At 41.9% G+C, this 13838-nt stretch overlaps 1 protein-coding gene across 2 annotated transcripts in view; it reads right to left on the bottom strand.

Moving 5' to 3' along the window:
- Positions 1-13838, bottom strand: part of LOC138472243 (protein DDI1 homolog 2-like) — a 996683-nt gene that overhangs the window by 802129 nt on the left and 180716 nt on the right. For both annotated transcript variants that reach the window (XM_069610322.1, XM_069610323.1), the window contains exon 2: positions 3977-4106. In XM_069610322.1, coding sequence (XP_069466423.1) covers positions 3977-4106 — 130 coding nt within the window. The remainder of the gene's footprint in view (positions 1-3976; positions 4107-13838) is intronic.

The following is a 13838-nucleotide window of genomic DNA, read 5'->3' on the forward strand; positions in this document are numbered from 1 at the left end:
ATCATCCCCAACAGTCACATGGCTTTCCGTACGGTTACCTGACGACTGGCTACATCCAGAGGGATCTGGAACAGCATGTTTTGAACCATCTTGTTGAAGGGGAAGACAAGCCTGTCTTCTGTCTAAATTAGGGCCCCCAGAAATTGTTTGGCTTGGCTGGGGACAAGACTTGACTTTCTCGGTGGTGGAGAAGCCTAGGTTGAAAAGAAGGTCCATCGTCTTTTGGGTGTTCGCCAGACACGCCTGGTGCAAGTCTGCATTTTTGAGCCAGTCGTCGAGATAAGGGTACTCCAAAACGGCCTGTTTGCACAGGTGAGCTGCCGCCACTGCCAGTAACTTGGTAAACACCCTGTGAGAGTACCTTGAACGGATAGCGAGTGTCCTCCATCTTGAACAATAGGTACTTTGTGTGCTGCCAACATTGAAATATGAAAGTATGCATCGTTCATATCCAAGGTGGCCATGTAATCCCCTTGCTTCAGTAACAGGATTACCTCCTGCAGTTATCATCCTGAATTTTTCAGGCTCGACATAGTTGTTCGCAGGACGCAGGTCTAATACAGGGCGCATGGTTAGATCCTTTTTGGGTACAAGGAAGTATATTAAATAAATACCCTTGTTTACCTGAAGATTTGGGACGAGCTTGATCGCTCCATTTTGCAGCAAGCTTTGTATTTCTTCAAAGAGGATGTGAAGATGTTCTGCAGATAGTCTTCTGCGCTTTGGCGGGTGGTATCAGGGAGAATGGAGAAACTCGATCACAGTCTTGAACACCCACTGATCTGGAGGTTATTCCCTCCCATGCGTGGGTGAAGCATGTTAATCGTCGTCGTCCTACGGGAGAAGCATGGGAGGGGACCCAAATCATTGAGTCATTTGATTGCCAGGGCAGGGGAGCCTCTGGCCACTGCATTTCTTCCCCTACCTTTGCCAATGCCGAAATCCCCTTTGTTGAGGGCTCTGAAAGGTGCTGGATGTTCCCTGGCCAGAATAGCAGGAAGATCTCCCAGTCCCATAGGTACCCTGAGCTCAGCGGGGAAAGACTACCCCCTGAAAGGGCCGGCAGGTATTGAAGACACTACTTTTTACATATGGCTTGACCAAGATCTGATTGAGACTTTAATATCTTGTGCACCTTCTTTATTAATGAGCGAGGCCTGGGTCTCTGCCTTAAACCCCAAATTCTTAAGCCATGCATGAGAGTGCCTTCATCCAACACCCTGCCCACAGTCTCTGCGTAGTCAAGCTTGTTCTTCAATATTTTCTGTGCAACTTCACGTCCCCCGTGCACCACTGCAAGTAGCTGTGACCTTGTAGGCTCTTGTACATTCTGTAGACCCTCTTGCACCAGTCCGCATTGGACATCGCTAAAGAGAGTACGGAGTGTAGTATTGGTAGCGATGCGGGTGCTGTAGGCTGAATGAGTTCATGCCTACTGGGTGACAATTTGAAAATTGTCTGCTGCCTTCCTAAGTATAGTGTTACATAGCATCTGATCATATTTGGGGGAAGCCTCCCTGGGTTTAGATATAGGAGGATCCAGAAAAAGATTACCAGGCTCAGCTTCATGAGCAAAAGGTAGTGGCCAATTTCCCTGGTCATCTGTGGGGGTCCAAGCATCTGGGTCATGAGAAACCGGGTCTTGGGAGTCATCATCCTAATCTGAAACTTAGTAGATATCATCCTGATCTTGAATTTTTATTTCAGGGGGCTGAGGTAACCGTTGTCTCAGAGGAAGAGCGAGCCTCAGGAGTGAAGCTTAAAGAGACTTTGAGGGTCTAGGGCCTTTATCAAGGGGACAGGACCTCTTAAGGATGTCAAGCTTCTCTGAAAAATCAGTACTTTCTGACACTTGCTTCATACAGTGTTCAAATCGCTCCCTAGATCAGGAAGTGGAAGAGGAATCCTCTGAAAGAGGGTAAGAAGAGTCAGGTGGAGCAGGACTTGGGACAAAGGAGAGGGGGCCTGGGAATACCCTGAAGGCAAAGCAGTGACTTTTTTAGGGCCAGAACCAGGAGGCCTGGGAATGCTTTTCCATGAGTTTGGGGTGAGTTTTCACTAAGGAAGCACGTTTCCACAAGTCTTTTGATGCATTCGAAACATGAGTCAAAACATTAGGGGCGGCATCCTGTGAAACAGAAGTCTTGGTACCATGCGCCGGCCGTGGCTGCTTGAAGAATCCTCTGAGTCGACGGCAGGAGAGTGACTCTTGGCCTCCATCACGTGGCCTCCATCACATAGGCTGCCCACCACTTTGTGTGCCTGTCTTCAAGCATCTTAGGCCTAAAGAGTTTACAGGCCTTGCAACACCACTTGTCGTGGTCAAGAGGTAGACAACGGTTACACTCCCTGTGAGTGTCCTTCCACAGAAACCTCCCGTTACAGAAAGGGCAAAATTTAAAAGGAGTTCTCACTGTGATAGTGTGGAAAAGCAGCCAGACGAGAAAAGGAAGAAGAGGAGGGAAAAGAAACTAAAGGCATTCTCTTAAGAGAAATGTCTAGAGAAAACGGGTCCCACTCTCCCTACTGTAAGCCTGAAGGCCAAGGCCAACAACAGCTGTTGAAGGCAGCAAATGCTTGGAGGATGGCAGAACAGGAACAATCGAAGAGGTTCGAACAGTTGTCGAAGAAGTACGCGTCAAAGACGCACGAAACAGCAATAATTCTTGTAACACGAGCTCTGCATAATGCGACCGACCAGATTGGCGGAAAAAACTATCTGGGGGACCTCAACGTGTAAAGGATCTTGGGCAAACTACACATTACGTTAGGGACAGTGTTACAGTCACACCCATGTTGATGTCCCTTTTCGATCTTCGGGGAAAAAAAGATGCAATATTCTGAAATTACTTCTAGATGTCGGACTATATGCACAGCATGTGATTCTAAACAGATTTACAAGCATCAGAATTCAAATTATGCATTTTATTTTTGGGAGAAAATTACAATTTCAGTCCTGAAATGGTAAATGATTCCACCATCTGTTGTTCACAAAAGCATACACATCCTGAGACCCATAACTACTTATCCCAGATTTTGCTCTGCCTCTATCAGCAGACAGCTGTTTGACTACGTGTCCCATAATGCACCAGGTTCAGTGGGGAAGCTGGTAATTGGCAGCTGAAACAGTCAATTTCTCAGTTCTACCCAGGCACCCAGAAACCCATGGTTTGCAGACAACCGAGGAGGGTTACAGGCGTGTATTGGATGGTCAAAGAAGAGCAAACTCATTCAGAAAAGGCAGGTGGTGGTGGCCAGGAACTATGGTAGGGAAATGGATGGCTTCCCACAAAGAATCTCAAAGAGACACCAAAGAAAACTGGCACACCTTATGCTTGTATTGCCAGGCTGCGTTTTCGCATGCAGGGGTCAAAATAGGGATTTGATAAGCAGGAGATAAGAGCAGCTCCTGGCTATCAGGCATCATCCAGTAAGCAGGGTATACCACTTGAGAACGAGGAGCTAGTATAAAGTGAGTTGCAAATCTAACTTTCACGCTATAATAGTTTGTCCATTATAAAGGGGCAAATATGCTTTAACTGCATCCTACCAGGTTTCCTAATGCTTATTTGTACACATTCTCAAACACATAACGATAATGTCAGGTTCATATTTGTGTATGGCATCAGTTGGCATAGGGAGTCAAAAGTAGCTCCTGGTAGCTATTGGTGTCAAGATAACCAGGCTCTTCTGTTCTACACGCCGGAGCTAAATAGCTGCAGTTCCCAGCAATTTCGAATCCTTTCCAGGATTATTTTTTATTTCTCTAATGCAATACCTCTGCCTGACTTCAAACAAGACCTAAAAATTAATCAGCTGAGTGACAACCTGGAAAAGGGCAGAAATGTTATTAATTGTGAGCATAAAATGATTGTGCAAGGAGAGAAAAGCACACAAAAAAAATAAAGTAGTTTCCCGTCGATGTGTACAGGGCTGCTCTCTTCCTGTCATGTGTACAAAGTTGAATATTTCTCACCAGGGTGAGGAGCTGCTGGCCGAGGATCTACAGTATCCTTTTGTCGTAGGACAACAACATCGCCATCTTTCAAACCATATGAAGATAAAGAGCGTTGATTGTCAGTTAGAGGCTGTTCGGCATAGATAATCTGCAAAAAGACAAAGATGTTTGGTCAATTTCAAGGAGGGCACAGCCAGACTGACCTGAAAAATGCTGCTTTATTGCTTTAACTAGGCTGCATTCAGTAGTAGGAGATGGCGTTATATATGTTGCTGAGATTTTGTCACCATAATGTAAAGCAAGATGGTTTTCTGGGTTCATAAGCAACACGCATTGGCAATACCAACTGTTTGCGCTTTTGTGTAGGCATGGGAAAGGCACTTGCCATGCACTGCCATAGGGGTAGTAACTGGCCATTGATGGTAGCAGGTGCAAAATGGGGCGAGTACCTGGGCATCTAAAAGCAGTGCCTGGCAACTTGCTTAATACGTCTACACAAGCCAATGCTTGTTTTTTTTTAACGAGACTTTTTATTTACTATAAAAATATGTGCTTTATTTATTTTAAAACAGCAATAGTTCACATCTTAAATAAAGTTTTGCAACAAACCTCTGAAGGTGGGAATCTAAAAAAAAGTCAGACATAGTATAATAATGGAGGTATAGTCAAAATTAGGAAAAAACAGCACATTAATTACAGATATTTTTTTAAATGTTATTTGCATTCAATGGAAACAATTTTTAGCTAAGAAAATCACAATGTAGATACAAAAAGAAAAATCCCAGAAGTATCCTCCTAAACTTTAGGAGACTCTTCCATGTTTCCCTTAAAACAGTTTAGTTAAAAATGTAACCACCACAATTACAAATGGAGTCTTGCTTCCTCCCATCAAAGTTCTCCACCAGACTTCCGAGTCAAGGATCAGATACTCAGATAGTAAAGTGCCAGATTAAGCTGTGCGTGCCTCAGTGAGAGGTGGAGAAAAAATAATTAGGTGTTTCAAAGTTTCCACCTCAGAGTCGTCTTTACAATAATGACACTTATTCCCTTCTGGTAGGCCACGGATCGCCTGTATCGCTCGACGATAGAGGGTGCAAACGGTTTATCAAAAATTAGTCTCTAAATGTCATGTTAGCAAACTGTTTTAAATAGTTGTATACCGTATTACATTTTCGAGGCTCTGGAGGCAAATGGGCGACAGGTTGATAACTGGAGGCTGCCTCCAGAGTAGTGATCCAGTCCAATTACTTAAATTCGTTCTTAATCCATATAGGATTAGTCAGTAGTAGGTGGACTGAACCTCCGATTTCTTCCAGTTGGCTAGTTGTTTTCAGTCTCCATTTGTTCAGCATGGAGTTTTGAGCAGCCATGATTTCCTTGTGAAGCAGTTCCAGAGTATCTGGGTGTGAGGTTATAAAGCATTTCCTAAATAGAGCCAATCTGTTCCATTCCAACGTTAGTTTTAACGACGAGAGCCCCAGCTCCCGCCGGATGATTTGAATCGGTGTGGATGGGGGGGATAAACAGCACTCTTTTCCAAAATGTGCCTTCCAGCAGTGGCCATAATGACTTGGAGATGTTAGCCATTGCCTCTGCTCCGTATGTTATGGCAGGAACCACTTGATTTATAGAATAGCAATACCAGAATTATCAAAAAACGGCCAAACTTTCGAATCAAGGCACACACTTTGCTCGCAAGGGCTTTAATTTTTGCTCCAAGATGTAACACCATTGGGGCTTCTTTACTGAATTATACCATGCCAACCATGGACCCGCAGGCTTAAGGGCGCAAAAGACCGAAAAAGACAAACAAAATAAGAATCATAAAACCAGGGGCTAATCAGAGAGGGAATCCGGAGAAGAGAGCCGGTCAATCAAATAAAGTTTTGAATTTCTTCCTGAAGAGCTCAGTAGACTTTAGTCCTCGGAGATCAGGAGGAAACTATTCCATGCTCTTGGGGCTGCGTTATGAAAGGCTATGAAAGGCTCCTTTCGTGGCTTTAGTGGCGTTACATCTGGGGGGGCTAGCTGGTCCGTTTTAGTAGATCTAAGATCTCATATGTGTTTTCTCTTTCTGTAGATAGGAAGGCATTTTGCCCAATCAGCATTTGTGTGTTATTACCAGAAGGCGATATAGTAGCCTCGATTCTATAAGGAGCCAGTGCAGACTACGTCTGGCCTCCGACACATGATCTTTCCAAGCAATTCCAGTGACCACTCAAACTGCACTATTCTGTATCACCTGTAACCAACATACATCAGACTGCAGCAGTAATAGATTTTGGCACCCACTATGGCCATAGCAATGGCCTTGGCGTTAGATTGTGTAATAAATGGTCAGAGGTGAGCCAAAAGCTTGATGTAATAAGCTGAAGACGAGACTAAGCTACCAACATGAGCTTTCATGTTTAAGTGCTGGTCAAGAAAGACCCCACGCGTCTTAACCTTTTTTTGAGTGACAATTCTAGCGTCCTCTATGCGAAAACTCTCATACGCAGGTCCCAATTTCCTTACCATGTTAGGAGTGCCAACTACCAGGAGCTCTGTCTTGTCTAGATTCAGAGCAAGGGCATTCTGCACCATCCAGCTCTCAATAAAAGTGTACACTTTATTAAGATGAAGCTCATCTTTATCATGAGTACCTGCGAGTGGGATGACACCTAGTATTATCAGCGCCGTTTGTGAACACCATCCCATTCTGTTCTAAGAAAGCGAAAAAAAGGTACCGTGAAGATGTTATATAGGCATGGGGAAATACATGCCCCTTGGCGGATGCCAAATTCCAGAATAATGGGAGGAGCTTTTGCATCCTCACAATAGACTCGAAATTCCCAGTTACTCAGGAACGAAGAAATCCATAGGGCCGCTTCACCTCGAGAAATTAGCCATGTCCTTCAACCTGGTGATCCACCAGGTCGAAAGCAGCTGATACATCCAACATCAGAAGAGACAGTTTTTCATTGTCCATGCAATCTAATTATCTGGACTTCAGCTCTAACAGAGCAGTTTCAGTCCCAAATCCCTGCCTAAACCCTGATTGATATTTGAGAATGGGATATTTGTTATGGTGAGCAGAGATTTGGACGCAAGCTACCTAATCCAAGATCTTGAGCAGAAACGGGGTGTTCGAGGTGGGTCTGCATTTTAAAGGCAAATCAGCACATAAACCTGGCTTGTTCAGGATGGGCGTAATCCATTCCTTTTTTAACCCCAGTGGCACTGAGCTTTCTAAGAAGGCGGAATTCACAAATGGCATCCAACAGAGTAGGAGGACAGGATTTTATGATGACCGCTGAACACTGATCGCCTTTACATTTGGTAGCTTTGAAATGTTCAACGATGGATAATTCTGACACAGTTATAGGGGCAAAGCTTAAGTGTGGAATAAGGGAATTTTTCACAAAAACGTGGGCCCTGGGCACCGATACCCTTTTTTAAGGGCAATACCCGCCTTGATTTTATTAAGTTTTCCCTGCATAGCTTCTTGAATGGCTGAGCACCAAGCAGCATCCTTTTTTACAGTACCAGTGTCCTGAATATGCAGGGTTTCCTGCTCTTTATTAATTTTAAAGAGCTCCTTCACTTTGGATTGAGCACTCTGGATTCTGCTATTGGGAGTTTTGTTTTGAGTCAACAATTGCTAATTTATACTCTTTGGCTGCCCCTTTGTAGGCTGCTTGGGTCAGGGGAGTGTGGTTGGATTTCCACACGTAAACATGATTAAGTTTAGATGCTTTTAGGTTCTTGAGTTCTAGAGAAAACCATTTTTTATTGTTACATGCTTCTTTCTGGATTTTCTTTTTTAAGGGTGCAAGGGTATTCGAGATGTTAGCAAATGATGAGGAGATTTGATAGCTCTTCTGCAGAATCCAGATTGGATAAGTCTGCAATAACCGGTCTGATCATACGTTCAATGTGCTGGAATGCCAGATTTCTCAGAATTCTGGACAAGAACTCTTGTTTAAACAAGCCTCTTATTTAATTGGAGATTCACACTGCACTGTGAAATGCGCAAAAACGTGGTCTGACCAAGGGCAGGCCAAGACTTGAAGGTCCTTCGTTGACAATATTAAGTGTAGTTGCCAAATCCAGAGAGTGTGCCCCTTGCAGTGGCTAGGTTTGTGAACATTATGTTCAAAGCCCAGATTAGGCAATGCCGTCTCCAGGTATGTGGCCATAACATCAGGCTCATGCCCTAGCCAGAGATTAAAATCATCCAATACTAAAAATCTAGTCTTGGGTTGAAGGAATGAAAGGAGGCAGTTCAAAAGTGCAATAGCAAAGTCCTCTGCTGCAGTGGGAGGTCTATAAAAGCAAGAGGAGATTGATGGTGTTCTCTGCATTAAGCCCTATTTTAACTAGTTTAGACTCAGCTCCTACAATGGATTGAGAATTTACTTCCCATATAGCAAGGTTAAATAAAAAAATTAAAGCTACAGAATGACCCGGGGCTCTTCTACTTCTGGAAAACGAGAGGAGGGGGTGTCTAAAGATTGAAAGTCAGCGCTGATGTAAAGGGAAACTGGGGGAATTGCCTGCCAGGATTTACATAAGGGGCTAGAGCTATTCAGTTCCATGGAGCTACCCATATTCCCACCAGCGGGAGGGTTTACCTTAGCAAGGCAGTCCAGCGTGGATTTACTCTCGTCAAATATGGTTCTGGCCGCAGATATGGCGGCTAGGACCTCTGCAATACCCATAAAGGAAGATCAATAGGAAGAGTAAGAGAGCTTCCTGCCTTTACGGACTGCCAAAGACTGCTTGGTGCTCTCGCGCCTGCTTTGAAAAGAAATATGGCGCGAGAACTACCAAGGGTTCTGGGCTATGTAGTTTATGTCTGACAAGTGTAGGAGGAACTTTTTGGTTGATATTAACTGTTGCCACTGCGACCTGTTTATTTTTACTTGTTGAGCTGTCGCATTGGTGTGTCCGTAGACGGAGACTTAGAGTTCCTCTACTCCGTTTGTTATAGATCATGGAGAAAGTGCTGCGGGCACACCATATTACTGCGCCAGAAACTTTAAAAAATGATTCCAAAAAGGTATTATAGTGCTGATAAATTTATTTGCAATTGCCCTTTAAACATGACACGTGTTTCGGCAAGGTGCCTTTCTCAAATAAGGGCATGTCTAAATAAAACAAACCATAAATGAAAAATGATAATTGTTGTGCAATCATTTAAACAACGCAATTTTTAAATTACAACATAAATCAAGAATTTGTAATCCATCCGGATTATATTGTGGTAGGCCAAGCACAATAAATATAACCAAAATGGGAAATAATTAAGACCAACAACACATTAGTCAAACCACGAATTAAACAACATAAATAAGAATTAAAACAAATAACATTAAATGAAAGAATAAATAAATATATATATATATATATATATATATATATATATATATATATATATATATATATATATATATATATATATATATATATATATATATATATATATATATATATATATTGCGTTAAGCACATTCCCATATACATACCGATTTCGGTGCATGAAGTAAGTGACAACAAACTGTGGGGAAAAACTTGAAGCTAAAAACTGCCCTGCAGCCTTATTAGACCCTATAAAGGCAATGCATTTCGACACAACATTAAGAGTTCGGTTGGACAAATCCGGCCTTATATCCAACAAAATGACTATTTCAAAGGGAGTTAAACAGGGGTGTCCAATGGCCCCGGCTCTATTCAACTTCTTCTTGGCAGACATGAAAGAGTCCAATTTGTCAATAAGAACTTTTCCTCCAAAGGTAGGGGGAGTCCAACTATCCTGCCTATTGTACGCGGATGATGTGGTCTTAATCGACCAAACCCCAGTAGAACTACAACGAAAATTGGACTCACTTCATAGCTACATTAAATCCAACAGCCTTGAAATCAACAAGGGGAAAACTAAAAAAGTTTTGGAAACTCAAATATAGGAAAGAACCGTTATTCGTGGTTCTTAGATGGAGTGGTAATTGAACAAGTGCACTTGTTTAAGTAACTGGGCATATGGCTCAGCGATGCAAAATCAGAAGCCGCTTTTAGGATTGGTAGAATTGTGCAATTTTTACTTATTTTTCTTTTACTTGCCGATTGTTTTTATCATATAGTGATTTTACTTTTAGCAATCTGTATTGTATTTAGCTTGTTAACTCTGTCCTTATCTGCCCCTTATTCAGGGCATAGTTGGACTGTTTACTTAGTGAGCCTGCATCCCGCTTAGCGGGGTCTTGAAGCAGACGTGCTCCTCAGACAGAGGACATAAACTACATCATGGAGAAAGTGCTGCGGGCACACCATATTACTGCGCCAGAAACAAATAAAAAGGATTCCAAAAAGGTATTATAGTGCTGATAAATTTATTTGCATTTGCCCTTTAAACATGACACGTGTTTCGGCAAGGTGCCTTTCTCAAATAAGGGCATGTCTAAATAAAACAAACCATAAATGAAAAATGATAATTGTTGTGCAATCATTTAAACCACACAATTTTTAAATTACAACATAAATCAAGAATTTGTAATCCATCCGGATTATATTGTGGTAGGCCAAGCACAATAAATATAACCGAAAATGGGAAAGAATTAAGACCAACACCACATTAGTCAATCCACGAATTAAACAACATAAATAAGAATGAAAATAAATAACATATATTAAATGAAAGAATAAACAATAAATAAAAAAATAAATAAAAACCACAAAATATATATTGCGTTAAGCACATTCCCATATACATACCGATTTCGGTGTATGAGGCAAGTGACAACAAATTGGCATAGTGGCCAAAAAATGGGGTTCCCATTATACATGTGTAAGGTTGGTAGAACAAGACAGAGAGGAAGGGAGGGGAGAAAGGGGCGGATGGTAAGGTGAAGAAAAGAATGATGCACAAAGAGGTTAGAGACATCAGTATATACAGTTCCAATTACATGGCATAATTGCGATGCATACTTAATAAGGAAAACATTCTTATTTCTTACCCCGTGCTGTTTCTAAAAGTCATGTTGGATATAGGGCGAGTAATAACTGGGTTGAAATCCCAAACCTGGGTAAAGAGAGGCTGGGGGGGGACATCAAAAAATCGAATTGTCTCAATAGGTCTCATTAGTTTGTGTTCATTTCAAGATGCTGTGCGCTCGCATGCTTCCTGTGTTTTTTTCTTCCCATATGGATGCTCGCAATCTTATCGACCAGTGCCAGAATTAATTAACGAGAGATTTACAAATTGTAAAAGCCGTACGCTCGCCTGCGTCCTATATCCGATTCGTATGGTTAGGTGGCATTCAGTGAAAGCCATCCGGCTGATGCCCGGATTGAATGGACAAAGAAGAAGAAAAAGAATGATGCCGTGTTTATATCACACACTAACAAGTGTGCTTATTCTAAATGTCCGTACCTTGGATTTAAGAACGCATCTTAATGCGATTGGTTAATACAAGTGGGTGGGTTTAGGTGGTCCCCCCCAGGGTTTACCTGCAAAATCTCGTTTGCGCGTCCCGCATCGGAAAGAAAATGGTGGAGGTGCCAGTGAGGTCTGTGTTAATATGAGGGTTGTCATGGGAACTGGGTCCTTCGTTAATATCAGTACTCACTAGTCTATGGCGGCGGCCATATTGGAAGATGTTTAAAAGTATATTATGCTATGTAAAGACGCCTGTAGTCCTATTTGTGCAAATACAAGCGGGTTTGGCTTGGTTCTGTGTTTCGTGAACTGTGTTTGCACATGTGTTTTTTGCACCTTACTCCATGTGTTTGCCAAACAACCTATTTACACCTAAAGGAAGCAATGTGCATGCATTCGGAAGTGGGAACCAAAAACGTGAAGACTTACGGTACAAATTCATTAAATTAGAACGTATATCACGCAAGGAAATAGACAAATACTGGGAAATTATTTCGCTAAAGAATTACTTAACTAAACGACAAATCCCGAGAGGATTACGAATTCTAATTTTCCCTGACTTCAACAAGGATGAAGACACAGATTTAGCTGAAGATTGGGAAAAAAAATTGAATACATGCTCCAAACAAATGTTGGAAATGCTGATAGAACATGCGACTAGAGAACAAAAAAGAGCAATGGAACACATTGATAGCATCAAAAAGGAAATAACAGAGGCAAAGGCATTAGAAGTAACTAAAGAAAAGAACTATCTTAAAATGTATGAAATATTAAAAGAATACAAAGACGAGATCAAGTTACGCAAACACATGAACATTTTCAGAGGTGAGAGAGACTATAATGAAGATCGAGTTTACACCTTTCAAGAGAAATATAACAAATTCGATAAACCAATTTCCAGAGGGAGCACACCTAACACTTCCCCTGCTAGCTCTGAAGCAGAGGAGTTGTTAGAAGGAGAAGGAATCTCAGAAGACAATACACCTAAAACAGGACATGGTTTCCTCAACCAGATAAGAAGATACAAGAAAGGAAATAGAACACAAATGCAAAAGCAAGTCCCTTTTCAAATACCGAATTTACCAGAGAAAACGCAACCTCTACCAGGAGGAGAGGAAGGAGGGGGTCAGGTAGACTCCGGCAACCTAGACACATTAGAGGATTATCGCAGACTAACGAGAGCGGCAGCCAGGGAAGCGGCGAAAAAAACAATCTGAATAACTTGGTGATGAACTTATCAGATATAGAACTTTCGGAAGACCAGACAAGATTGCTTAACAGAGGTTTATCATTTGCACCAACGTCCTATCTAGAACCCGTACAAGTGCACATAGACCTTTTCAAATTTGTGAGGAAACTTGAGCTAAAAAAGTTTTTTGCAACCAAAACAGGTGAACAGTTTAAACAAAAAGAGCAAGTCACCATCAGCTAAGTCACCATTGAAGACCTAGACAATATACATTTACTGAGATCACTCCAGGAAACAGACACCTTTCCAATGCACCAGACTCTACAAGAGCTTGATATTCACCCTATTGGGTTAATACAAAAAAACCTTAAACCACAGTCCAAATTCCTTCAACAGTTGGCACCCGACAACATGTTAGACGCCTTTTACAAATCAGTCACGCAAGATTTATATAAAATTCAAAACGTACAAGGGAGAACAAATAAGAGAACAAAACAGGAGAATCTAACATTACAAGAAAAGGAAACACTCAACTTTTGAGATCTTACAAGGAATTGGTCATCAAAGAAGCCGACAAGGGCGGCAATATCATTGTGATAAATAGACAAGACTATGTTAAGATGGCCCAACAACATTTACAGACACCTGATTGCTATGAGATACTGCCCGCCAATCCAAAGACGGAAATTATCACAGATTTGAGCAACCTGATACAAGGACGGTACCGCCAAGGGCTCATTTCAGACAAGGAGAAAAGTTTCCTACTGGTTCCTAAACCAACCTTACCAACTATTTACTTTCTCCAGAAGGTGCATAAACCTTTCACCGATATTCCAGAGGGAAGACCCATTCTAAGTAAAATTGGCTGGGCCGCGGAACCACTAGCAGAGTATATTGACCATATTTTACGACCTAAAGTACTTGGAGTACAAGCATATCTCAAAGATACTACTGCAGCGATACACATCGTGGAAGGCATAGAATGGCTCCCAACATATCACCTTGCAACTTGGGATGTCAAGGCCCTATATACCTCCATCGGACATAACTTGGCACTAGATGCAATTAATTATACATTCAAACAGGAATCAGAATCACATTTTCCCTATGTATGTATGTTAAATTAAATGCTCATGGCGACTCTAGAAAGCAGTATCTTTATTTTTGAGAAACAATACTATAAACAGAAAAGAGTGGCCGCAATGGGCACCAAATACGCTCCATCATTGGCCAACCTGGTCATGGGAATGTTCGAGGACCTTTTGATATTCCCTACC

This window comes from Ambystoma mexicanum, chromosome 8, assembly GCF_040938575.1.
Source record: "Ambystoma mexicanum isolate Mex_15411 chromosome 8, UKY_AmexF1_1, whole genome shotgun sequence".
In the NCBI taxonomy this organism is placed as follows: domain Eukaryota; kingdom Metazoa; phylum Chordata; class Amphibia; order Caudata; family Ambystomatidae; genus Ambystoma; species Ambystoma mexicanum.